Below are 24803 nucleotides of genomic sequence, written 5' to 3'. Positions count from 1 at the left end.
AAGGTGACACACATTGCCAGTGGAACTGAAGGTGACACACAGTGCCAATGAAACTGAAGGCCACATAGTGCCAGTGAAACTGATGGTGGCACACAGTGCCAGTGGAACTGAAGGTGACACACAGTGCCAGTGAAACTGAAGGCCACATAGTGCCAGTGAAACTGAAGGCGACACAAAGTGCCAGTGAAACTGAAGGTGACATACAGTGCCAGTGGAACTGGAGGTCACACACATTGCCAGTGAAACTGAAGGTCACACACTGCCAGTGGAACTGAAGGTCACACAGTGCCAGTGGCACTGAAGAGGACAAAACATCAGTGGAACTGAAGGTCACTGAATGCCAGCGGCACTGAAGATTACACAATGCCAGTGGTGCAGAAGGTACCACAATTCCAGTGGTGCTGAAGGTAACACAATTCCAGTGGTGCTGAAGTGGAACTGAAGATCACTGTTTGCCAGAGGCGCTGAAGGTCACTGAATGCCAGTGGAACTGAAGATAAGCGATTGCCAGTGGAACTGAAGATTACATAGTGCCAGTGGAACTGAAGGTCACTGAATAGCAATGGAATTGAAGGCCACGCAGTGCCATGGTGCTGAAGGTCACTGTAGCACTGGTTTTTACACACACAAGGAATGTGAGGTTTCACTTTGACACTCCATAAATGCCAAGTGTAAGTGAGTGCTCTTCTGAAATTTCTTACTGATACTGGATTACACACTTTACAACAGATGCGGACACTTTGATAAATGGTTCCAAGGCTGGGAAAGTTCCATGGTGAAAATAGATTGGAGACATTGGGATTCTTTTACTTGGAGGAGAGGCTAAGATGAGTGTGGTTGAAGTTTGTTGGTCATGGGAAGTCTGGAGAAAGTAGTCAGGGAGAAACTGTGCCCCCTTGTGAGGGAATCAAGACCCAGACAGTGCAGGTTTGAAGTGTTTTGCAAAAGAAGTCAATGTGACGTGAGAAAAAAGCATTTCTACACAGCGACTGGTTTGGGTCTCGAAAGCATTGCCTGGGAGTGTGGTGGAAGCAGCTTCAGTTGAGGAATCTGGGAGGGCATTAGATGATTATTGAAATAGAAATGGTGTGCAGAGTTGTGGGGAAAGGCCAGGAGAATGGCATTAAGTCATGATGTCCCTTCAGAAGGCTGTTACAGACACGGTGGGCTGAATGGCCTTCTTCTGCACTGTAACCATTTTGTGATTCTGTGACTGCTGACTTGTTGTTTCTTTTCCATTTGCAGCTGAGTTGGAGACAAGCTGATGGCTTGGTATGACCTTGACTGCCATCCTATGGCTGATTGCTAAAGGAGCACACACTCTGGGGCATCAGAAGTGGGTACAGAAGCCTCTGTGATCACTTCTACTGGAGGCTCCGGTGTCATTGGCAAAGGCATCACTGGCAGAGGGTTAAGGAACTGCTGCCTACACTGGAAGTACCCTGAGAGGAGCTGCCAGATGGGAAGACTACCATTCCTCCTCCCTAACAGGCACCCTCATACTTCCCAGTCGACCTGAGAAGGGTAAGCTCCTGGCAGAGACTCTAGATGTCTTGTCTCCTTCTTGGCTTGTCACTGTCGCATGGTCAAGGTGATGTTACACTTCCGATCACCATTGAGTGTCCGACAGAGTTGACCTATCTCAGACATGGAAACATTCGTGACCTGGAGGAACTGCTCCACCATCCACACAATTTGGGGGTCCTCCTGATAGCCCCTTACTCACCTGCAGCACATACCGTGTTGAAGCCAACTCCAAAGGCACATCAGCAGTGCTGGCCTCAGCATGGGCCTGGCCCCCGCCCTCCACCCCTCAAAATCTGGCCTTTCCTCCTTCCCCTAATCATTAGTGCCATCACTCTCGATGTCAGGGGTAGCTCCTCTAGCAAGTCTGTAGTGTCCTCACCAGGTTGTGGGCCCAAACCTAAACACCAGCATAAACCACAGAGGGCACAATGGGCTGAATGACTTCCTTCACATCTTAGACATTCTGTGAATCTGTGAGAGTGCTCTTGTGGAAGGTGTGAGACAATAATGTGACATTGCTCCCTCTGAGGACCCCTCTCCTCTTTGGAGTTGGGCGGCTAGTTTTTCTTCAGCCTGACCCTTCATGACAGATTAAATTGTCTGATGGCTTCCCATTGTGAACTTCCAGCTACCCCTAGTGCGGAGCTCCGTGTCTCCGATGGTGTTCGGATGTTCTTCTGGGCTCTGCACTCACTCGCTCTGCAACTGCAATTCTGTCTCGAGCTGTGTGGTGGGGCAATTCCCGAACTTTCCATCCAGTTCCTCCTCCATAGAGCTCAGCGTGGACAGGATTGGAACTCCTTCACTGGTCTGATCTCATGGTTGTCTCTTGCTACCAGCACAAAGCACACTTCATGAAGACAAGCACACCGCCATACTGTATGGGGCCCAATCATCCAGGGTGAACGCTCGTGACTTCTGTTGAAAAGACCTTGCCAAAGTCAGCATTGGTAGAGCTCCTCCTCTATCTAAGATGCAGCCATATCTGTTTATGCCTGACCACCAGCGCCACCCCCCAACCCCCACCCTCCCAACTCCTTCCCATTCTGATATGGACCAGACCAAACCCCCACAAATATATTCAGATGATAGTCTAAACCCTAACTTTTTCTCATTTTAGAGGTTAATATAATGTGTTACATTCCAGATGCAATTTGATTGGTCAAACTACTCAACATTAAGGGAAACGCACTTTATTTTTACACTACAGTTAAAATACAGACAAAATAAAAAAAAAATTGGCTTAACTGCAACTCTATCGAAATGCTTAACAAAATAATAGATATATTCACTGCTACTAATTAACTGTTCCACTATAGTAACATCCCATAAACACAACCTTGACAAAGGCAAATTCAGTAAAATAGACTGTGTCACAGGTTAAGACTCCAGTTCAGGAGGGAAAACATCAAGAGAAAACTCTGACAGAGAGAGTAGCAGGGAGAGATGAACTGCAGTTTCCAAACTCTGTTGCTAGACCCAGCAACAACTGCTACTGAAATTAAAATTAAATATCCTGGCTTTGGGGAAGCTTGACTCCACCCATTCAGGCTGCTTCTATTGGTTCAACTTTAAAACAAAACCTCACAAGCTGTTCACGTTACGGATTCAAATAGACAGCACAGCGCCTCTACCTTAAAACCTCTCTTTAAAAAAAATGCAGGACAAAATATACCGCTTAAAGCCATAGTATCATCGCACTTGCCACTGGCTAAATGGTTAGTCCCGTTATACCAAACGCACTCCATTGTATTGTTGCGATACAGCTCCAAAGCAGGAAGAGATATGCACCACCCATTTTGGAAGGGTGAAATTATTGCCATTGCTGTGCTTTTGAGCCACTTATCTGAGTTGGTGTATAGTTGCAGACCTTCTCTGCAATCTCTGATCAGCCCTGCTTGGTCAACCAGGCCAATACCTAGCACTAACATCGCCCCCACAAATCCAACCCCCAGTCCCCTGGAGATAGGAGTCTGCTGCTACAGCCTCGAGGGGAACCCCACCCAGTCCCATTCAGTGCTGACAGACCTTTAAGTATGGTGGGACTGTACCCACAATGTGGCAGGATGCTGCCTCCATGGTCTGCCCTCCCATACCTCCAGGTTGTTAATGGCTTGCTCACCCAAGTGGACTCCAGTCCCAAACTTGGGATCTGAGGCTTCTTTACAAATCCAGTCCAGAAATCACGGGACAGATTTTGGGACCACCATTTTTCCAAAAGGAGATTTCCCCACAGGGCTCCCTCAGAAATACAAAGCCGTGCTTCTATTCTGACAGTCCCTTGTAGGTCCGTGATGCAGTGTTTACAGTAGGTGGGCAGTGTTGGGTGAAGGTCTGAAGACTGTAAGGGGTCAAAGGGAATGCGAGGTCTGTTGAATAGTTACTCACGAGTTAAGATATAATATTCCATATTTTCCCAAGTAAGCATTTTAATTAACTTTATCAGAATCCTCTGAATTCTCTGATTTAAATAGAGATGTTCAGGTATGGGAGAATTCCCAGTCGTATCTTCAATTTCCTGAGCAATTCCTCCATAGTCTGCTACGATGGGGATATCACAGGATCCCTGTGTGCAACTCCCATCTACACTAGAATAACAACTGCCTGGCCAGGTCAGCAACGTTTATTCTCTTCAAACATTTGTATTGCCTTTATGAGGAGAATAAAAGACATTTCAGCACCTTGTCTTGCAAAGTCACTTGATATTGAAGAACGTGTGATTTTACTTTGTAAAAATCAATAGATCAACATGGACAATGATGTCAGATCCGTTATGTTTAAACTTGAATGCTTCTGCATATAAATCCAAGAAGGCAAAGGATAAATCTACTCAGAATCTATAGAGAACATGAAATAATTTCTCTTTCTCTTTCTCTCCCTCTCTTCTTGATAAAGTGAGGTGTGTGGTTAACAGACAAGCATATACATGTTGAACCTCAAAGCTTAGCTTACAGTTTTTGTCATGTAGCGGTTATCCCATTTACTTTTACAAATGAACAGGCTCTTGTTCGAAACCAGGCAGAAACATTTTTTTACGTCTCTTTTGGCACAGTGCTAATTTCGCTACCTCTGGGCCAGGAGGCCTGGATTCAAGTCCCTCCTACTCCAGAGGTGTGCTGTGACATCTCTAAACAGATTGATGAAAAATGCCTCAAAGCTCAGCTTTAAATAACTTAATTAGAGAAGTGAGGGAACATAAATGGAGTTAGTTTTCATTATTTTCTATAACTAAGAAGCATAGGAATATTTAGGCTCTGAAATGCTATCGAGTTCACCTTTCCTATCAGTGAAGAACTTCTGCTGAAGACTCTTTTGTGACTGAATTGCTCAAAAGAAATTATCTGTTTGGTCAAAAAAGACCTGATGATTACATGTCATTGGAGTAACTGCTCATGTTGAATTCTGATAAAAATGCAGCGAGTACATGGTCCAGGTCCAAAATCTCATCTGAAGCATGAAGGACAAAATATGAAAAAAAAATTGTTCATCCAAAAAAGCTATTGCTTGCCAATATTCTACAAGAAGTACTTTTCCGATAAAATAGCATTTTAACACTCTGGAGCCTTGGTAATTCTCTCGCTTAATGTTGAATTAAATTGTATCTTGCCAAATCTCTGCTTTGGTTTATAAATTTATCTGTAAACAAACCTGGATAAATAGTTTAATCTGCATGCAGTGAATTTGTAAGGTAATGCTTTTCTGTGTTCTCAGATGTAGGTGAACAAGGCAGACATGCTATATATTCTGCAGTAGGCAACTTGCTGCAAATTGTTATATTCATGTTAACACAATCTTTGCAGAGCAGAAAATGATGCATTGAATTTATGCTTACTCTACTGTATTTATTGTTCACTGTGTGCATTCCTCTACACTGGGAAGATTGGACACAGAGTGTGTGACCATTTTGCAGAATACTTAATTCAATCCCCATGTGTGACCCTAAGCTTTCACTCACCTGCCATTTTCATTCTCCCCTCCACTCCCGCTCGAATCTCCTACACTGTTCACTGAAGCTCAATGCAAGCCTGACAAGTAGCACTGCCTCTTTCAATTTCACGATTTGCAGTTATTTTTCTTGTTCATTCATGAAATTTGGGTGATGCTGACTGCTCCAGCATTTATTGCCTGTCACTAGTTGCCCTTGAGAAGCCTTCTAGAACCGCTACAATCCATATGTTATAGGTAGTCCCACAATGCCGTTAGGGAGGGAATTCCAGGATTTTGACGCAGCAACAGTGAAGGAATGGTGTTAAATTTCTAAATTGGGATGGTGAGCGGCTTGGAGGGGAACTTGCTGGTGCTGATACTCCCATGTATCTGCTGCCCTTGTCCTTCTGGGTAGAAGTGGTCATGAGTTTAAAAGGCACTGTCTAAGGATCTTTGGTAAATTTCTGCAGTGCACCTTATAGATAGATAATACACACTGTTGTTACTGAGTGTAGCTGGTGAAGGGAGTGGATGCTTGTGGATGTGGTGCCAGTCAAGCGGGCTGCTTTGTCGTGGATGATGTCTGGCTTCTTGAGTGTTGTTGGGGCTGCACCCATCCAGGTAAGTGGGGAGTACTCCATCACACTCCTGACTTGTGCCTTGTAGATAGTGGACAGGCTTTGGGGAGTCAGGAGGTGAGTTACTTGCTGCAGGATTCTTAGCCTCTGATCTGCTCTGGTAGCCACTGTATTTATATGTCTGGTGCAGTTCAGTTTCTGGTCAATCATAACACCGAGGGTGTTGATAGTAATCTTTTCACTTATTGACACTGAATATCAAGGGATGATGGTTACATTATCTCTTGTTGTAGAAGTTCATTGACCAGCACTATGTGGCATGAATATCACTTGTTTTGTTATTTTACTTGTTTCAGTACCAGCTCCAGACTGCCTCGCATCACGGACCCTTTGCAATTTAATCCTTCCTGCCCTTTACCTTTTCACCGACCTTCCATTTTGTTACCAACACCTCACAACTTTCTTTGCATCTGTACTTGCTTAAAGCTTCTCACATCTCTTATATTTTCCCATTATGTCAAAAAGTGATTACATTAGATCATTCATTCTGTTCCTGTGCCCACAGATGTGTGTTAGACATGCAGGGTGTTTCCAACATGTTTTCTTTTATTTCAGAAAATGGTGCAAGTTTATGATTCAAAGAGATTTAGTCTGATTGTAGCGTTGGTAATCTAGCTGTAAAAATGTAAAGGGTGTTGTGAGAAAGCTGAAATGATAGTGCAGGTATTTTTTTTACATGATATCGAGAAAGGAAATTGAACTGAGATTAGGTCCCTGAGTTATAAAGAAAACTTGAGCAAACTAGGGATATTTAGCATTGAACAAAGGCAGCTCAGGAAATTCAAAACAAAATTTCTACAGGAGTATAGATAAACCAAAGACCATATAGTGTCTAGCATGTCCCACAACTCCTGTGACAAATTGAGAACCCACTCCAGTTTAAGCGGCATGCAAACAGTCCAGTTTCAACTATTATACTCATTGGGTAGTGAATGCATGGAATAGGCTGGAGAGAAACAAGGGAGTTGTATAGTTCCAGAGAATTCAGTGAAATCATTTTTGTTTACTCCTTCACGCGATGTGGACGCTGCTGACTAAACCAGAAATTATTGCCCATCCCTAATTGCCCCTGACAAGGTGATGGTGAGCTGCTTTCTTGAACCGTTGCAGTCCATGCAGTGCAGGAACACTCAAGGTACTATTAGAAGCGAGATTCAGGGTTTTGACCCAGCAACAGTGGAAGAAAGGTGGGATGGTGACTGACTTGGAAGGAAATTTGCAGGTAGTGATATTTCCATGCATGTGTAGCCGTTGCCCTTCCAGATGAGAGAGGTTGTGCATTTGGAAGGAGATGTTGAAGAAGCTTGGTGAGATACTGCAGTAGCTCTTAAAGATGATGCACACTGCTTGGCCACTGTGTATTGGTTGTGCTGAAGGGAGTGAATGTTGAGGGTGATGTATGACTGCCAAGTCCAGTGGACTGCTTTGTAATATGATATGACTGGTCCAGTTAAGTTTCTGGTCAATGGTAATCCCCAGGATGTTGATAGCAGTGCAATCAGTAATAGCAACACCATTGAAGGTCAAGAGGAGCTGGTTAGATTCTCTTCTTGTTAGAGATGGTCATTTTCTGGCCTTGTAAATCATAAATAATTCTTACCACTTTTCAGCCATGAAATTTGTTCAGATCTTATTACCTATAAACATGGACGGCTTTGGTATCTGAGGAAAGAAACATTTTAACAAAATAAGTATCAAAATTTCTGGTGAGATGGATCAAGGCGATTTCTCCAGTGACTTTCACATGGCTTCTTGAAGTAATTCACTATTTCCATTAGTCAGTCTCCAGCTCACGTGAATTAAATGGCAGCAGTGAACATGGCACAGTGCATATAGTACCCTGGTCTCTCAATTTGGAAGTGGTGGCTTCAACTTGCACTTCGGAAATGCAATCCTTAATCCATTGATACTCCAGTGACTACTGAGGGAGTGCTGAACTATTGCAGGTGTTATCCTTTGGAACCACCATCCTTTGTATTTCAAAGAAGTCTAGTTTTCCCCAGAGACCTGATCAACAGACACTAGTGAAACAAATGAGCTATTTCTACAAACTTGCTGTCCTCAACTGAGTTATTATGGAAGCTCAAAAACATTAACTCCAATAAATAAATACGGTCTGAGATTAATGTTCAGTCAGGACAATTGCCAGATTAAAACTCTTTTGTGAATTCAGGTTGCAGTTCTGAAATTTAGGAATTGTAGATTGCATGAAACCTTAGATATGGTGTTTAAATGGTAATTTGCCCACCCACTCATATCCAGTTTTAAACAGGGAATTTCTACCAGAATTGTTCAGAATTAGTCACAGGAAATGTTCTGTCCTTTAATATGTTTGCACTGCCTCTGGAACAAGGAAGAATAGTAAGTGTTATCCATGGTCTTCAGTGGGCAGAGATATGCCAGTGTTATCAATTCAGGGAACACACCTTTCATTTTATTTGCATTTCAGTGAAGAGCATTAATCAAGCACAGATATTTTTAAAACTCAACCTGACAGACAAGCCAAGACACATGTCTTGTGCAGGTGGGATTTGAGACCAGACCTTCTGTCCCAGAGCTGGGGAAACTACCACTTTGCCACAAGACCCCAGTCATGGCTTCTTGTATACGCTGCCCAAGCTCTATCCGAGGACAGTAGTTGGGGGTCAAGACCTAATGCAAAAGGTCTCATCTCCCTTTTCCCTGACTTTTACCCTTACTGAATGTTTAAGCCCTGGCAACAATGATCAGGAAAATCATATCCCAAAAAGCTAGAAGATTATTACACCTGGACACAGCAAACTGCTTCTATGATAACAAGCAAAACTGATGGGAACACTTGAATGACTTGACCCACTTGGTCAACAGTGGTGGGAGACCTCAACAACTATAGGTAATAGAATACACTCTATCTCTACACAATACACCATTGTCTTAAGCCTTATCAACATCCTTATTACTCATCTTGACAATAAGAAAAAGGTATGACCAACAGTCAGTTTAAATAGTTTTATATATGTATATTTTTATATATGCACACAATAGGTACATATGCATGTGAATCAAACAAAACATATTTATCCTTTAAATCAGGAGGAAGGTAAGAAAACAAAAAAGTGTCTTCATCACTCAAGACCTTTGAGTATAGGATTTAGGAAGCTCATGTTGAGGCTGCACAGGACGTTGGTGTGGCCTCTTCTGGAGTACTGTGTCCAGTTCTGGTCGCCCTGTTATAGCAAGGATATTATTAAGCTGGAGAGGATCCGGAAGAGATTTACCAGGACTTTTCCGGAAATTGAGAGTTTGAGTTATGGGGAGAGGCTAAATAGGGTGGTTTTTCACTGGAGCAATGGAGGTTGAGAGGTGACCTTACTGAGGTTTATAAAATCATGAGGGGCATAGGGAAGATGAATGGCAGGTGTCTTTTTGGTAGGATGGGGGATTTTGAGACTATTGGGCTATTTTTTAAGATGAGAGGAAGAGTGTGATTTGTGTGTGTAATAAACTTCCAGAGGAAATGGTGGATGCAGATATAATTTCAATGTTTAAAAGACATCTGGATAAGTACATGAATAGGAAAGATTTGGAGGGATATGGGCCAAAAGCAGGCAGGCGGGACTAAGTTTAGTTTGGAAACATGGACTTGTTGGACCAAAGTGTTTGTTTCTATGCTGTATGACTGTATGACTGTGGGTGATCTCATAAATGAACAATTGGAAGCTTCAAAGGAAAACAATGTGGTTCAGGGTAAAAAGCAAAAACCATTTTTCATAAAAACAAAAGATGCCATTCAGCCATTCCTGGCTGAGTTGGATTGAAATAGCCACCTTTACCAGCAGTGTAGTACAGAGTTGAAAGGGATCACTTAAAATTATTGCTAGATGCTTCCATAAACAGCCAGGCTCCCAGCAGCTGGGATACTGTTACAGTATTTAAAGCAGCCAATGGCTTTGAGGTTACTCCCTGAGAAGCTTTAAGGACATTAAAAAGTTATAGATAGTTACTTAATCCAAAACAACAGCAAGCATTAAAGGAATTTTGGCCGAACTGGGTTGAGAGCTGCTGCAGCATTTCCACTCAAAATAAAAATCACAACTTAACAAGCGCACTTTGAGTTTATTTCAGGACGTACAATGACTTATGATATAGCTGGATGCATTCCTTGATTTTTAATTTCCCCAGCTTTGCCTGCAATAGCATGTTTGCAGCAGTTATTTAATACGAAAGAATTTCAAAGTTGCCATGGAAACCGAGCACTTTAAAAAACGGCTGACCCGGCATTTGCATTGTACACCTGTTCGAAAGAAGCCAGGGCTTCGGATTTATGGCTTTGTACGGGTTCCTGTGGTCAGAATGCTGGTGTAGAATCCAGACTGACGAATCAATTGGATCCAGCCACTCGCAAGGAGGTGGAATTTTAATCGCGGGATATGTGTAGGTTGATGCCACTGAAACATCTCCCCATACTCTCACAGCAAGGGGAAATGATCAGGTCCACAATACTCCCCCAGATGGTCTGAATGGAAGGCATGTTCATCACGAAGTTCTTGATGCAGGGCATGACACACCTGGATAAGCAGTGACAAAATGCCAATATTATTATCAGAATATTAACAACTTGTGTTCATCACAGCAACAGTTTTGCAGTTATAAGGACAGAAGTTGCTGGAAAAGCTCAGCATTCCAGCAGCATCTGTGGAGAGAAATCAGAGTTAATGTTTCGGGATCCTTCCTCAGAACTGAAGGAGTTTGCAGTTTTCCATCTTTTGTGTAATGAGTTACCCTTCAAGATATTTCGCAGCGGAATTATCAAAGAAGATTTGATGTCAAGCCACCTCATTGAGACAGGTGACCAAATGTTAATGAAGTAGTCTTGAAGCAGCATCTGACAGGAAGATAGAGAGGTGTGGAGCAGCAAAGGATTTTGTTTTCAAGGATAGAATTCCAGAACTCCTAAACAACTGAGGCATGGCTGCCAACTGTGGAGCGATTCAAATCAGGGATGTGTGCAGGAAGCTGGAATTGGAAGAAGGTCAAGATGTTGAGTGGTTGTACAGCTGAAGGAAGTTACTTAGATAGGGAGGTAAATGCCACAGAGGCATTTGAAGACAAGAATGTGAGTTTGGCAAATGAGGCATAGCTGAACACAGACTGTCAGTGACCACAGGGGTAATGGATGTGCAGAATTTGAAGATAGTTGGGATACAGACAACAGAGTTTTGGATGAGCTCAAGGGTCTGGAGGTGGAAGCTATGAGACTATCTGGGAGTGGGCTAGTAAAGTTTAGAGGTAACAAAAACATGGACGAGGCTTTTAGCAGCAAATAATCTGAAGTAAGAACAGAGGTGGAAGTTATTGGTTTGGGAGATCGAGGTGGTATCAAGTCAGAAACAAATCTCAGGGTCAAATAGGATGACAATACTGACCAATATTTAGCTCTCAATCAACATTACTAAATCAGGACATTATCACATTGCTGTTTATAGGAGCCTTGCTGTGCACAAACAGGTCCAGAAGATTGAGAAGAAATAGCTTATCAAGGTCTCAATCACACAGGGTGCCCATGTCTGCTTTCAGCCTTGAACCCTCCCTGATTCAGAAATTTCCTCCAGTCATCTGCCATGTGCACTTCTCCAATTCTAGCCTCTTTAGCATCCCCAATTTTAATCTTTGTGCCAAAGTGCTCAACTCTGGAATGCACTCATTAAATCTCTCTCTCCATTATCTCAAGAACTGCCTCAAAATCCACCGCTTTGACCACTTGAGAATAGTATCAGAGGGCAGTCAAAACTAAGGGAAGGAGGCAGAGTGAGTTGAAATGTACGTTGAAACTGCACAAAATGATCACATCTTGAGTTGGCAGTGCCATTTTGAGTGAAGGCACATACCAGTTCTAAACTTGGCATTCTAGTTCAAAACCATACTGTGGAGTCCTGTGTCCCACTGCCCTTATGTGTCTCAGTATCTAATTCTGTCTGATAATGCTTCAGTGAAATCAGATTGGAGGGATTCGAACAGGGAGATCCAGGATCATCTGGGAGAAAACAACACATTTCAGGGACCTTGAGGAGGGAAGGAAAATTGGGGCAGTAAATTTTCAGGAACAGAGAGAGGTTGAGGATGAGGTTCTTGAGGGGAGGTGAGAAGACGTTGGAATTGAGGGAGGAGGTACAGCACCGGATGGGAGATAATATCAGCTACCATCAGAGACAATGGAGGTCTGTTGGCTGGTAACCTATTTAGTGGATAGGATCAAAAGAGCTGAAGATGGGTCACATGAACAAGGTGAGCTCAGAGGGGATAGAGGGCAGATAAGAGAGAATTGAGAGAAGGATGCAAGATCAGGGCTAGGATCAGGGAAATTAATGGGAAGCTTGGTTTGGTGCGAAAGAGAAAGGTTGGAAGCGGCTGAGGTAACTGATTGGATATCTCAATTTCAATGACAAAAAAGAAACATGAGCTCCAGACGCTAGCAGTTGGAGGGGAGGCTGGAGGAGACAGGAAAGTAGTTTGTAGCAGTGGGCAGAAGGCAAAAGTTATCTGCACATTCCAGGATGTTCACCAGAGGACAGCAAGATACAACAGGGCAGAGATTTTTCAGGAAAGGATATTAGAAGGAATCGTGGTTGGGCATGGTGGGAAGGGGGACTTAAGTGACAATGAACTACTTCGATATTACCTCATCCAATTGACACAAATAAAGTAGAGTGCCTACATGAGATGGCCAGGTGTAGGGAGCGACCATGGACACGGGGTAGGGGGGGCTCACATGGGAGATGGGATTGGGGCGGGGGGGTGGGGTCATGGTTGGGGGTGGCAAGACCTCTGCTATCCGAAGAGTAAGCCCTTACAGAGCATTAGAGAGAGAGTTGCTGGACAATTAGATGGCCAGCAACTCCATGGTGTGGCACTACAGGCATTTTTCAAAACTGAGGAAGCCAATTAAATCCAGAATCAAATGTCTCATCAAGCGGCAAGGAGCATAACTGGGACAAGGGGACTGAAGTGGCTCAGTTTAAGAGGCCAGGGAGTGGTGGCTAGCGGTAAACAACAACGACAGGAGGGGTTTGGTTGCCTCCAAGTGGGCCAGGAGGAATGATAAAGGAGATTAACACTTTGCCTGATACCAGTCACATAACTGAAGCTTCCCATACGGTATGGCATTCCCCTGCCAGGGATAAAACACTGGCAGTGGTGCGATGAGCCCTTTAGACAGCCATTAATTGTCCAACTGAGGGCCTCAATAGACGCAAAAGTACATCAGCCCAACTGATGCCTGACCCATCCCATAAAATTTCACTTTGAGAAGCTAAATGGTACAAGACTACCCAATGGATGTCATTCCATGTCAATGAGGGAGCTTATTAAATCCAAGCTATGATAAAGAGGATACCCCTGACCTTCCTAATGGATTTATTAATGTTTAACTTATGTTTATGTCCCTTAGTTTTGAACTCACAAGTGGAAGTATTTTCTCCTCATCTATCACATCAATTGTTTTTATATCCACTCAAAGGATGTATGCATCATTGACTGGGCTGGCACTTATTGCCTGTGGCGTTGGTGGTAAACTGCCTTCTTGAATTGCTGCAGTCCATGTGCTGTAGCTACACCCACAATGCTGTTAGGAAGGGAATTCCATGATTTTGACCCAATGACAAATGAAGGAACAGCAATATATTTCCAAGTCAAGATGGCGAGTGGCTTGGAGGGGAAGTTGCAGATAGCGGTGTTCCCATGTATCTGCTGCCCCTTGTCATTCTAGAGTGAAGTGGTTGTGGGTTTGGAAAGTGCTGTCTAAGGTGAATTTCTAGCGAATTTCATAATGAATGTCTGAGTATATCTTGTAGATGGCACACTGTGGAGGGAATGAATGCTTGTGGGCGGGGTACCAATAAAGCTGGCTGCTTTATCCTGAATGGTGGCAAGTTTATTGAAGCTGCATTCATCCAGCCAATGGGGAGTATTCAATCACATTCCTGACCTGTGCCTTTTAGATGGAGGACAGGCTTTGGGGAGTCAGGAGGTAAGTTCCTCACTGCAAGATTGTTAGCCCCTGTTCTTATAGCCACAGTATTTAAATGGATTATCCAGTTCACTTTCTTGTCAATGGTAACCCCAGGATGTTGATAGAAGGGAATTCAGTGATAGTTATACCATTGAATGTGAAGGATCTAGAGTTTCCCTTGTTGGAGATGGTCATTAGTTGACACTTATGTGATGTGAATATTACTTGCCACTTTGTCGGTTCAAAGCTGGATATGACGTTATCACCTTCTCAACTCACCTGAGGCTTGGTGACCCTCAGGTTAAACCAACTAGCAGTCATCCCTCTTTAATGAGAGGCCAGCCCTAGGGTCCACTGGCACTTTGGCAACTTTAGGTTGTCATACCTATTGTCCTTATTATGTGACTCCTTAAAAAAAACAAAGAAGCAATCAACAAGCTGTGAACTTTATAAGTGTTGCTCCTGTAGAAGTAACTGGTATTTCATCTCCCAGAGCTAAATATTTGAAATTGAATTATTTTCCAGCTATAACCAACTATTTTGGTGACATTATCAGAAAGTAATGGGCTTGACTGTGTGGAAATGGAATTCTGTCTATTTCTCTCCTCATTGTCTGTAAATACTGCACTGTGTATTTTCGTGTATAACAGCAACACTTTACAGGAAGATTCCCTGCCCATGACTGGGTACCCTGTCTGATTTTGCTGTTCCCCCTTCCCTGATTACAGTGACCATTACCAACCCCATCAAGATGAATTAAATTAGCACACCTTACAGGGATGACCTGACATTCATTAAGGCTGTGGGATGTTTCACTTTAAATAGGCCAACGTCCTGCGAGGTAAAGAACGAAAGGTGAACAGACATGAGTTGGAGAAATGGATGAGTTCAGGAGAGAAATCACAAAGTACTTCTTCACACAAAAGGTAGAGATTTGGAGATAACACAGTGTGGTGCTGGATGAACACAGCGGGCCAGACAGCATCAGAGGAGCAGGAAAGCTGACGTTTTGGGTCAGGACCCTTCTTCAGAAATGAGATTTGGAACTCTGACCCCTTAAGAGCAGTAAATGCTAAGACAAGTGGAATTTGTTTGTAAAATTTGGATGAACTATCAAGGACATATTTTGTGAAGATACTCTCTAATCAAGCTGTTATGACATACTTTTGGAGCAAGCAGGACTTGAACCTGGGCGTCCTGGCGGCTCAGAGGTATGGACACTATAACTGTGCCACAACAGCCCTGTCAGGGGATGTGGAGATAGCAGCTCACATACAAAGTGAGGATGCCATTTAGCCCATGTGATCTGGTTTTACGTAGTTTTAATTAACCTGTTCAGACATGCTATGACACACCTCTGGAACTGGTGGGACTTAAACCCAGGCCTTCTGGTCCAGGGGTAGGGCCACTACCATTCACTACAAGAGCCCTATCGAGCGATTTGGAGGTAACACAGGTATTTGAGGCTCAGCTGTTGATCTGAAAGAATTGATAGAGGTGTTCAACATCGTAATGGGTCTAGACAGCGTGGATAAAGAGAAACGGGTGATGAGTTTGTGACCAGAGGATACCAGTTTCAAATACTTCACAGAAGAACTAATAACACTGAGGAAACTCTTTCTCATGCAGCAGGTGCTTAGGATGTGGACTGCACTGTCTGAGAGTGTGGCGGCAGAAGGATCAATCATGGCCATCAAAATATATATTAGATAATGACCTGAAGAGAAAGATTTTACTAAAAGGAAAGGATGGGGCAGTGGGACGTGCTGAGTTGCTCCTGCATAGAGTCATCACGGACATGACGGACTAATGGTCTACTTCCACACTGTGGCCATTCCAAGACTATATTCAATGAAATGTGTGCAGGCCCAAGGAGCTGAACAGTCTACTGTTGTTCTTAATGTTACGAATCACCCCTCCTCTGCTCCACTCAAAGCCGTTCACAGGTCCCCTCCGTGCATGTGGATGTCTGTTGAAACGTTGTCAAAGGTGCTATGTAAATGCAGATTGTTACTGTGATGCTCAATGCCAAAACTCTTATGAGAGGAATGGCTACCTGACTGAGGAACTGTTAGCTCACTGCCTACTTCATTCTCCATCAGAGGTCAATACCTTCAGAAAAGGAGGGGAAGGAAATGGGAGGAAGGTGCCCAAAAGTAAATTTTCAGAGTTGAATCTGTGCTCGATATTCACAACTGCAAACAGCTGTTGAGTGAGAAAAATGTAAAATGTCACATTGACAACGTTCAGTTTTGATTTATACTCACCAGATATGCAGGCAACTTAAAAGAGCGAAAATGAGTCCAGAGATTAAAGACACTGGCACAGCAAATATAAGTGAGATGATTCGATAGCACCATAACTTAGATACTTCAAACAATGCATCACTCCAAATCCAGACTTTGTCAAAACTATGCACTGAATCAGGCTCTGCAATCACATCTTCAAAGTTTACCTTTAAAGAAACAAAAATAAAGCAGGGTTCATTGAGCAAGGTGGAAATGTATCTTCCATTTAGGCACATGTCACTAATTTCATTCTCCTCCCACATTTAAGCTGTCCATGCTCTCACCATGTTATCTTGGCCAGAGCTTAGGAATGTAGGGCCTAGCAGCAGGAGTGGGCCATTCAGCCCTTCAAGCCTGCACCTCCATTCAATAAGGTCACATTGTGGTCTCACCTCCACTTTCCAGTCTGCACTCCAAAATCCTGAACTCTCTTGTCTGTCAATAATCTATTTCATTAAGCCTTGAGGAAATTCAGTGAGCAAATTCCGCTGTTTTCATTCCACAGACCAATGACCTTCTGACAGAAGAACATTTCTCCTTGTCTCAGTTTTAAATGGGAGATTTCCATCTATCTCAATAAGATCACCTCTCATTCTTCTAAACCCCGCTGGGTATAGGCCCAGTCTTTTCAGGCTTTTATTCTGACCCCTTATGCCCTGTTTCACCAAGACTGCCTATATCCATCTCATTAATATTGCTTATTTCCACCCTGCCTCAACCCAGATACCATTGTAACCCTCATGCACACCTTTCTTATCTCTATTTTCAACAATTAATATTCATCCTTGACTGTTCTGCATCCTTCACCCTCAGAACTACGGTTTATTCAAAACTCTTCAGATCACCGCCTTGCACCAAATCTTATTCCACTGATCCCTCTCACATTCTCTGATCTGTATTGGCTTCCAATTTCCCAATACCTTAATTCCATTCTTGATTTCAATCCATCTGAGGATTTCCTTATCCTCTAAGTTCTTCCATATTTCTCCAGCCCAGGCTCTTTTGTGTATTACCTCTTCATTGCCCAAGCGTTGGCTGTTCAACACAGTCTCCCATTCTCACATTCCCTCCATTAACCCTCTGGCCTCATCATCTTAACTGTTCCAACTCATGACTAAAGATTCGGCCACCACTTTGAACATCACCTTCTTTGGTTGAGCAAACATTTTGTCTTAAGTCACTTGTGAGTTTGAGACTTTTTTTAGACAGTAAATGTGCCACATGAATGTAAGCTGTGATGTTATAAAAAATGATGTGGTGGCACTGGAAGCCTTAGACAACTTAGCAGTGCATCTCTGCTCTTGTATTCTAGCCCTCTTAAAATGAATGCTAGTGTTGCATTTGCCTTTCTAAATGTCAATTGACCTACACATCGATCTTAAGAGAGTCCTGAAGTAGAACTTTCAAGTCCCTTTGTGCTTCAGATTTCTGAAGCCTTTCCCCAGTTAGAAAATAGTCTACACCCTTATTCTTCTGACCAAAGTGCATAACCTCACACTTGCCCACACTGTATTCCATCTCTCACTTCTCTGCCTACTTTCCAAGCCTGTTTAATTCATGCTGCAGCCTATCCACCTTCCTCAACATTGCATGACACTCCACCTTCTTTGTTTCATTTGTAAACCTAGCAATAATGCCCTCAGTTCCTTTGTCCAGATCGTTAATGTATAATGTAACTAGTTGTGCTCCAACACTGACTCCTGCAGATATCCACTAGTCACCGGCTGCCATTCCAAGAAAGACCCTTTTATCCCTACTCACTGTTTTCTGCCAGTAAGCCAATCCTCTATCCATGCCAGTACCTTGTCCCTAACACCATGGGCTCTTATCTTATTTAGCAGGCCCCTGTGCGACAGCTTGTCAAAGGCCTTCTGAAGATCCAAATAGACCACATACACTGGCTCTCCTTTGTCTAACATGCTCATTACCTCCTCAAAGAATCCTAACAGATTTGTCAGTCATGGCCTCCCCTTGATGAAGCTGTGATGTCTCAGCCCTATTTTACCGTGCACTTCCAAGTACTCTGTAATCTCATCCTTAACAGATGCTAAAATCTTACCAACGACCGATGTCAGGCTAACCAGTCAATAATGTCTTGTCTTCTGCCTCCTGCCCTTTTTAAACAGGGGTGTTACATTACCCATTTACCAGTCCTCTGGGACCCTCCCTGACTCCAGTGATTCCTGAAAGATCACCATGAATGCCTCTTCTTTTATCTTACTTGCTTTCTTAGTTTCATATTTCATCTTCTTACCCCTTATTTCTTTGTTCGTTATCCTCTGCTAGTTTTTAAAGGCTTCCCACTGATTTCCACCACATTCTATGCTTTTTTTTTAATTTTATGCTGTCCCTGACTTCCCTTGTCAGCTATGGTTTCCTCCTACTCCCCTTAGTATGCTTTTTCTTCCTCAGGATGAATTTCAGCTATGCCTCCCAATTACGCTCAAAACCTTTTGCCATTGCTGCTCCACGGTCTTCCCTGCTAGGCTCCCCTTCCAATTAACCCTGGCCAACACCTCCTTTATGTCTTTGTAGTTACCTTTACTCAATTGTATATACTGTTATATCTCATTCCAGCTTCTCCCTCTCAAACAGCAGGGTGATTTCTATCATAGTGTGGTCACTGTCCCCTCGGGGTTTCTTCACCTTAAGCTCCCTAATTAACTCTGCCTCATTACACATCACCAAATTCAGAGCTGCCTATTCCCCTAGTGGGCTCTACCACAAGCTGCTCCAAAGAAACCATCTCATAGACATTCCACGAATTCCATTTCTTGGAATCCGCCAGCAACCTGATTTTCCCAGTTCACCTGCATGTAGAAGACCCCCGTGATTATTGTAATAGTGTCATTCTTACGTCTTTTCTATCTCTTCATTTGTTTTCCGCCCCACATCTCAACTACTGCTAGGAGGCCTGTACACAACTCCCAACCCCAGCAGCGTCCTTTTTGCTTCATGATTCCTCAACTCTACCCACATAGGTTCTACACCTTCTGACTCTATATCACTTCCTGCTATCAATTTAAGACCATAAGACCATAAGACATAGGAGCAGAAATTAGGCCATTTGGCCCATCGAGTCTGCTCCGCCATTCAATCATGGCTGATAAGTTCCTCAACCCCATTCTCCCGCTTTCTCCCTGTAACCCTTTTCCCCCTTGATAATCAAGAACGTATCCATCTCAGTCTTAAATGTACTCAATGACCCGGCCTCCACAGCCTTCTGTGGCAGTGAATTCCATAGATTCACCACTCTCTGGCTGAAGAAGTTTCTCCTAATCGCCATTCGAAAATGTCTTCCCTTTACTCTAAGGCTGTGCCCTCGGGTCCTAGTCTGTCCGACCAATGGAAGCATCTTCCCAACATCCACTCTGTCCAGGCCATTCAGTATTCTGATTTAATTCGATCTCTTACTAACAATGCAACCCCCACCCCCTCTGCCCATCAGTCTGTCCTTTCATTACGATGCATATGTTGGGATATTTAGTCCCCAGCCCTGATCCCCTTACATCCACTTCTGTGTGGTACCCACAACATCATACCTGCCAATTTCAGTCTGCTCTACGAGCTCATTCACCTTGTTTCGTATACTGTGTGCATTTAAGTACAATGCCCTCAGTCCTGCGTTGAATGCCCCTTCTCATAGGTGTCCCCTTAACTGCTGTGCCTGAAATTAGATTTCTGAGCCTTTTGATATTCTGCATCCTTTTACTTGTCCTGGAAAATTTAATAACCTCTACTCAGCCCTCCCCTAGCGACAGTGAAGGGATGGGATATATTTCCAAGGCAGGATGGAGAGTGGCTTGGAGGGATGAGACTTGCAGATGGTGAACAAGCTTTGAGGAGCCAGGAAGTCAGTTACATGCTGCAGGGTTTCCAGCTTCTAACCTGCCCTTGTCACCGCACAGCTTATAATGACTAATCCAGTTCAGTTTCAGGTTACAATGCAATTGGGGAGGGAACTCTGGGATTTTGACCCAACAGTGAAGGAACAATGATATATTTCCAAATCAGGATGGTGAATGCCTTGCAGATGGTGCTGTTCTGATATTTCTGCAGCTGGGTAGAAGTTGGAGGTTTGGAAGATGCTGTTGGAGGAGCCTTGGTGACTTACTGTAGTGTATCTTGTAGATGGTACACACCACTACCACAGTGTGTGGGTGGTGAAGGGAGAGAGTGTTGAAGGTTATGGATAGCATGCCAAGCAAGGGCTGCCTTGTCCTGGATGATGTCAAGCTTCTTGAGTGTTGTTGGAGCATCCAGGCAAGTGGAGAGTATTCCATCAGATTCCTGACTTTTTTTATTACACTCATCAGATGTAGGCATTGCTGGCTGAGTCAGCATTTATTGCCCATTGCTAGGATGTTAATAGTGGGGGATTCAGTGATCATAATTCTATTGAACATCAAGGTACAATAGTTAGATTTGTTCTTGTTGGAGATGGTCATTGCCTGAACCTGCGATGATTGATCTCTAAGAACAACCATTTTTTGTGCTAGTTATAACTCCAACCAGAGGAGAGATTTCCCCCAATTCCTATTGACTACAGTTTTGCTAGGGCTCCTGGAACAGCTAAACAGGGGCACAGTTAGTTCTGGAGTACATGTCTTCAGTACTATTGCCAGATAAGACCTCATTTGGAGTTTTGTGTAAGAAAGATGTCAATGCGTTGGAGACAGTGCAGAAGCAGTTTACAAGAATGGTTCCAAGGACAAGAAACTTCAGCTATGAGGACAAATTGATGAACTTGTGTCTATTCTCCTTGGAGAGTAGAAGACCATGAGGAGCGCAGATTGAGATTTTCAAAATCATGAATGGACTGGATAGAGTATCATAGAATCATTACAGTGTGGAAACAGGCCATACCACACCCCACCCAGCCCTATAAACCTGTATTTCCTATGCCCAATCCGCCTAACTTCCACATCTTTGGACTGTGAGAGGAAACTGGAGCATCAAGACACAGGGAGAACATGCAAATTCCACACACAGTCACCCCAGGCTGGAATCGAACCCGAATTCCTGGCACCATGAAGCAGCAGAGCTAACCACTGAGCTACATTGCCACCCTGAGTAGACAGAAATATTTGCTGCTTGTACAAAGAAGCAGACCAATATGGGATAGCTTTAAAGTGATGTGCAAATGAAGCTAGGGCGATGTGAGAAAAAAATGTTCAGTCAATTAGTAGTTGAACAATGCAATACACTGCCTAGAAGTGTGGTGGAGGCAGATTAAATTGAGGCATTCAAGACAGTATTGGATGATTATTTGAACAAAAATAATATGTAAAGGTATGGGGAGAAAGCAGGAGATTGGCACTAAGTAATGGTGATTATTTGAAGAGGTGGTGCAGATACAATGGGACAAATGGCTTCCATCTACATGTAAGGCTTCTGTGACTCTGTGAATGTTGTCGGGGTCCCATGGTTTTTCCAATTTCTAGGGCCTTCAGGTAGTCCTCGATATCACTGGGAGTGAATCAAATTCAATAAAGACTGACATCTGTGATTCTGTGATCTCAGGAGGAGGCTGAAGCAAATCATCCACCCAGCACACCTGGCTGCAAATGACTGCAAATATTTCAGTCTTGTCTTTTGCACTGATCAGATGGACTATGATATCATTGAATATGGGGTTATTTGTGGAGAAACACCCTCCAGTGAGGTTTGAACTAAAGCTCCCTGGATTATAAAACCAGTCCTCAGAATGTCTGGCACATTTACATAACCACTACACTGCTGCACTACATTACCTTAGGAGATAACACAGTGTGGAGCTGGAGGAACGCAGCAGGCCAGGCAGCAGCAGAGAAACAGGAAAGTTGACGTTCCGGGTCGGGACCTTTCTTCAGAAAAATGTCCCGACCCGAAATGTCAACTTTCCTGCTCCTCGGATGCTGCTGTGTTCCTCTAGCTTCATGCTGCGTTATCTCTGACTCCAGCCTCTTCAGTTCGTACTATCATTACCTTAGGACTTTGTTTAGTCCCTTTCATGAAGTAAGCAGCTTCACAGGAGAGAACGGAGCCCCATGCAAGAACTGGGACAGAAACTGGGATGAATTTAATTGAGAGCTTTTGAGGCTGTTTCTCAAGATGGAGATAGAAGATGGTGGCATAAGAGATTTAAAGAGTGGGAATTCCTGAGTTTCACCTCATTGTGGGGTGGCTTAATTTATTGTCCTACCTGATATTAATTAAATAAGAGACTTAAAACCCTGGAGTTGATGTGGGCAATTATATCATACTCCTTGTATGTAATACGCTAGAACATGAATCTCATAGACACGAGTATTAGAAATGCAATTCCAAAATCTCTGTGCAAACCTAGAAACATAAAAACATAGAAGATAGGAGCAGGAGTAGGTCATTAATCCCTCAAGCCTACTCCACCATTCAATATGATCATGGATGATCATTTAGAGCAATACTTTAATTCTGCCCTCTCCCCATATCCCTTTAGCCACAAGAGCTCTTCTTAAAAACACAGAATGTTTTAGCCTCAACTACTTCCTGTGGTAGTTAATTCCACAGGCTTACCACCCGCTGGTCCTAGATGCAAAACTGATCCAACTTCCTCCAATCAATGTGGTACCCATGCCCCAAAACATGTTAACATCTGATCGGAAAGACAGCGTCTCCCCTTGGCCCTACTGTGCAGCGTTAGCCTTGTCTTTTGTGCTCAGGCTTAAAATGAGAATTGAACTTCAGATCTTACCTGGGCAGGTCCCACTGAGCCACAGCACAGAGACTGGCTATTTCCTGCTCACCTAGGTCCTACAAACTGGCACCTAATGGCCAAAACACTTCCTCTATAACTCTGAGATAGTAGGAACTGCAGATGCTGGAGAATCCAAGACAACAAGGTGCAGAGCTGAATGAACACAGCAGGCCAAGCAGCATAATAGGAGCAGAAAGGCTGACGTTTCTGGCCTAGACCCTCCCGAAACGTCAGCCTTTCTGCTCCTATGATGCTGCTTGGCCTGCTGTGTTCATCCAGCTCTGCACCTTGTCCTCCATAACTCTGTGCAGGGCTTTAAATTGCATACATACATAAACAATTGCACCGAGGGGGATCTTTATGGTTTGTTTACCTACACACAAAATGGGCTGTGTCAATGAATGGCAGTGCCAAATTGTTGATGATGGGTGGAGTTCATGTTGAACCTGCCCAGTGACCAAAAGACATTTGCCCAGTGCACTATTATGAAGGGGTCATTTACTTGCAAACCGCAATGAGAGGATCAGGCTCGGAGGTCAACTGGAGAGACATATGTTCGATATGAAGCATGGTGCCCAGGCAAGAGGGAGCACCATGGATTAGCTGGACGAAGCTCTGTGCTCGACTTGCTGACCTGCCTTCCCCTCAAAATAGACTACAGACTGGGGCGGGGTTTCAGAAAATGCACCCTTCATGGACAAGCCATACAGAGGGGCTTTATTTTGTAAACAAACAATTATCCAGGTTACTGCAAGGGCCCTGCACTCTGTTGATTAAAATGCTTGAGCTCTGCCTGAAGCCTTTCTTACGATATGGGTGAGAGTCTCTTACCTTTAAGTGGGCATTGATGCCTCTGGGGTCCCGGTCTTCCAGCGATGAGGGCTGTCCCTTAGGTGTCGGGACACTTTGATCCGGCTCCCCTTGCCCCCCACCGAGGTCGATTTTGGTCTCGTTGAGGTGTTCGCCCGCAAGCATGCTTGCACATCCGACGGCAGAGATGGGGATGCTATCAGGCAGGAGGGTGACACGGCACCAGAGGCACGGGTATGGCCAGAGGTCTGATTGAAGTTGCAGATGCTGCAGATCCAGCCCATGTAAATCTATAGCTCCCTCAGACAGCCTGCCCTATGTGATCGGTCTGACACTGGCATCAGCTGTTCCCAAATGCAGCGGAGAATATTCTGCCTCTGACATACTAGGGAAAGGAATGTCTGATCGCCTGCGCACCATTGGCAGCTAGCTTTTGGGTTTTTAGTCCAGTGCTGAATAAATCCCAATTGTTTTATGCAGAGGTGACCAAATTCTCTCACTAAATATAGACATCTTCCTTCAGACTCTAATGAAACTGGAAGCAATTTGTGACCGAGTGCAATATTCCAATAATTAAACACTCCTGTACCATTACATGCAGGCTTATAACTTTCCCAGAGTTTCTCACTCCCACTCCACCACTGATTCTATTCATTGGCTGTTGCCCTATTTATTACATTTAAAGCGGCATTAAATTTAAAGCAGTTCTGTATTTAAAGGGGCACAGAGTTTGAAGGGCAATGTTTTTAAAGGGGTACTGTTTTTAAAGTGACACTGTCTTTAAAGAGATACTGAGTTTAAAGGGGCACTGTCTTTAAAGCGATACTGAGTTTAAAGGGGCACTGTCTTTAAAGCGATACTGAGTTTAAAGGGGCACTGTCTTTAAAGCGATACTGAGTTTAAAGGGG

General features: G+C 43.7%; 2 protein-coding genes across 2 annotated transcripts in view; one reads left to right on the top strand and one right to left on the bottom strand.

Annotated features, from left to right (window-relative positions):
- The window catches only part of oxtra (oxytocin receptor a), a 460437-nt gene that overhangs the window by 88049 nt on the left and 347585 nt on the right, over positions 1 to 24803 (top strand). The gene's annotated exons all lie outside the window — the stretch shown is intronic.
- cav4a (caveolin 4a) lies at positions 10489 to 24060 on the bottom strand. Its single transcript, XM_048606336.1, has 3 exons — positions 23917 to 24060; positions 16347 to 16534; positions 10489 to 10639 (listed from the first exon to the last, which is right to left on the bottom strand). Exons 1-3 carry the CDS (start codon positions 24058 to 24060, stop codon positions 10489 to 10491), a joined length of 483 nt encoding a protein of 160 aa, XP_048462293.1.

Source organism: Rhincodon typus, chromosome 16, assembly GCF_021869965.1.
Source record: "Rhincodon typus isolate 14 chromosome 16, sRhiTyp1.1, whole genome shotgun sequence".
In the NCBI taxonomy this organism is placed as follows: domain Eukaryota; kingdom Metazoa; phylum Chordata; class Chondrichthyes; order Orectolobiformes; family Rhincodontidae; genus Rhincodon; species Rhincodon typus.
This window is presented reverse-complemented; position numbering and strand designations above follow the sequence as displayed.

Bases quoted from the DNA above. Each gene is read 5' to 3' on its own strand.
- cav4a (XM_048606336.1), bottom strand. From the start codon at position 24,060: ATGCTTGCGGGCGAACACCTCAACGAGACCAAAATCGACCTCGGTGGG. The intron at 16,535-23,916 runs GTAAGAGACTCT...GTTTCTTTAAAG, and splicing joins GCATCAATGCCCACTTAAAG to GTAAACTTTGAAGATGTGAT. The intron at 10,640-16,346 runs GTGAGTATAAAT...CTGCTTATCCAG, and splicing joins TTAAGTTGCCTGCATATCTG to GTGTGTCATGCCCTGCATCA.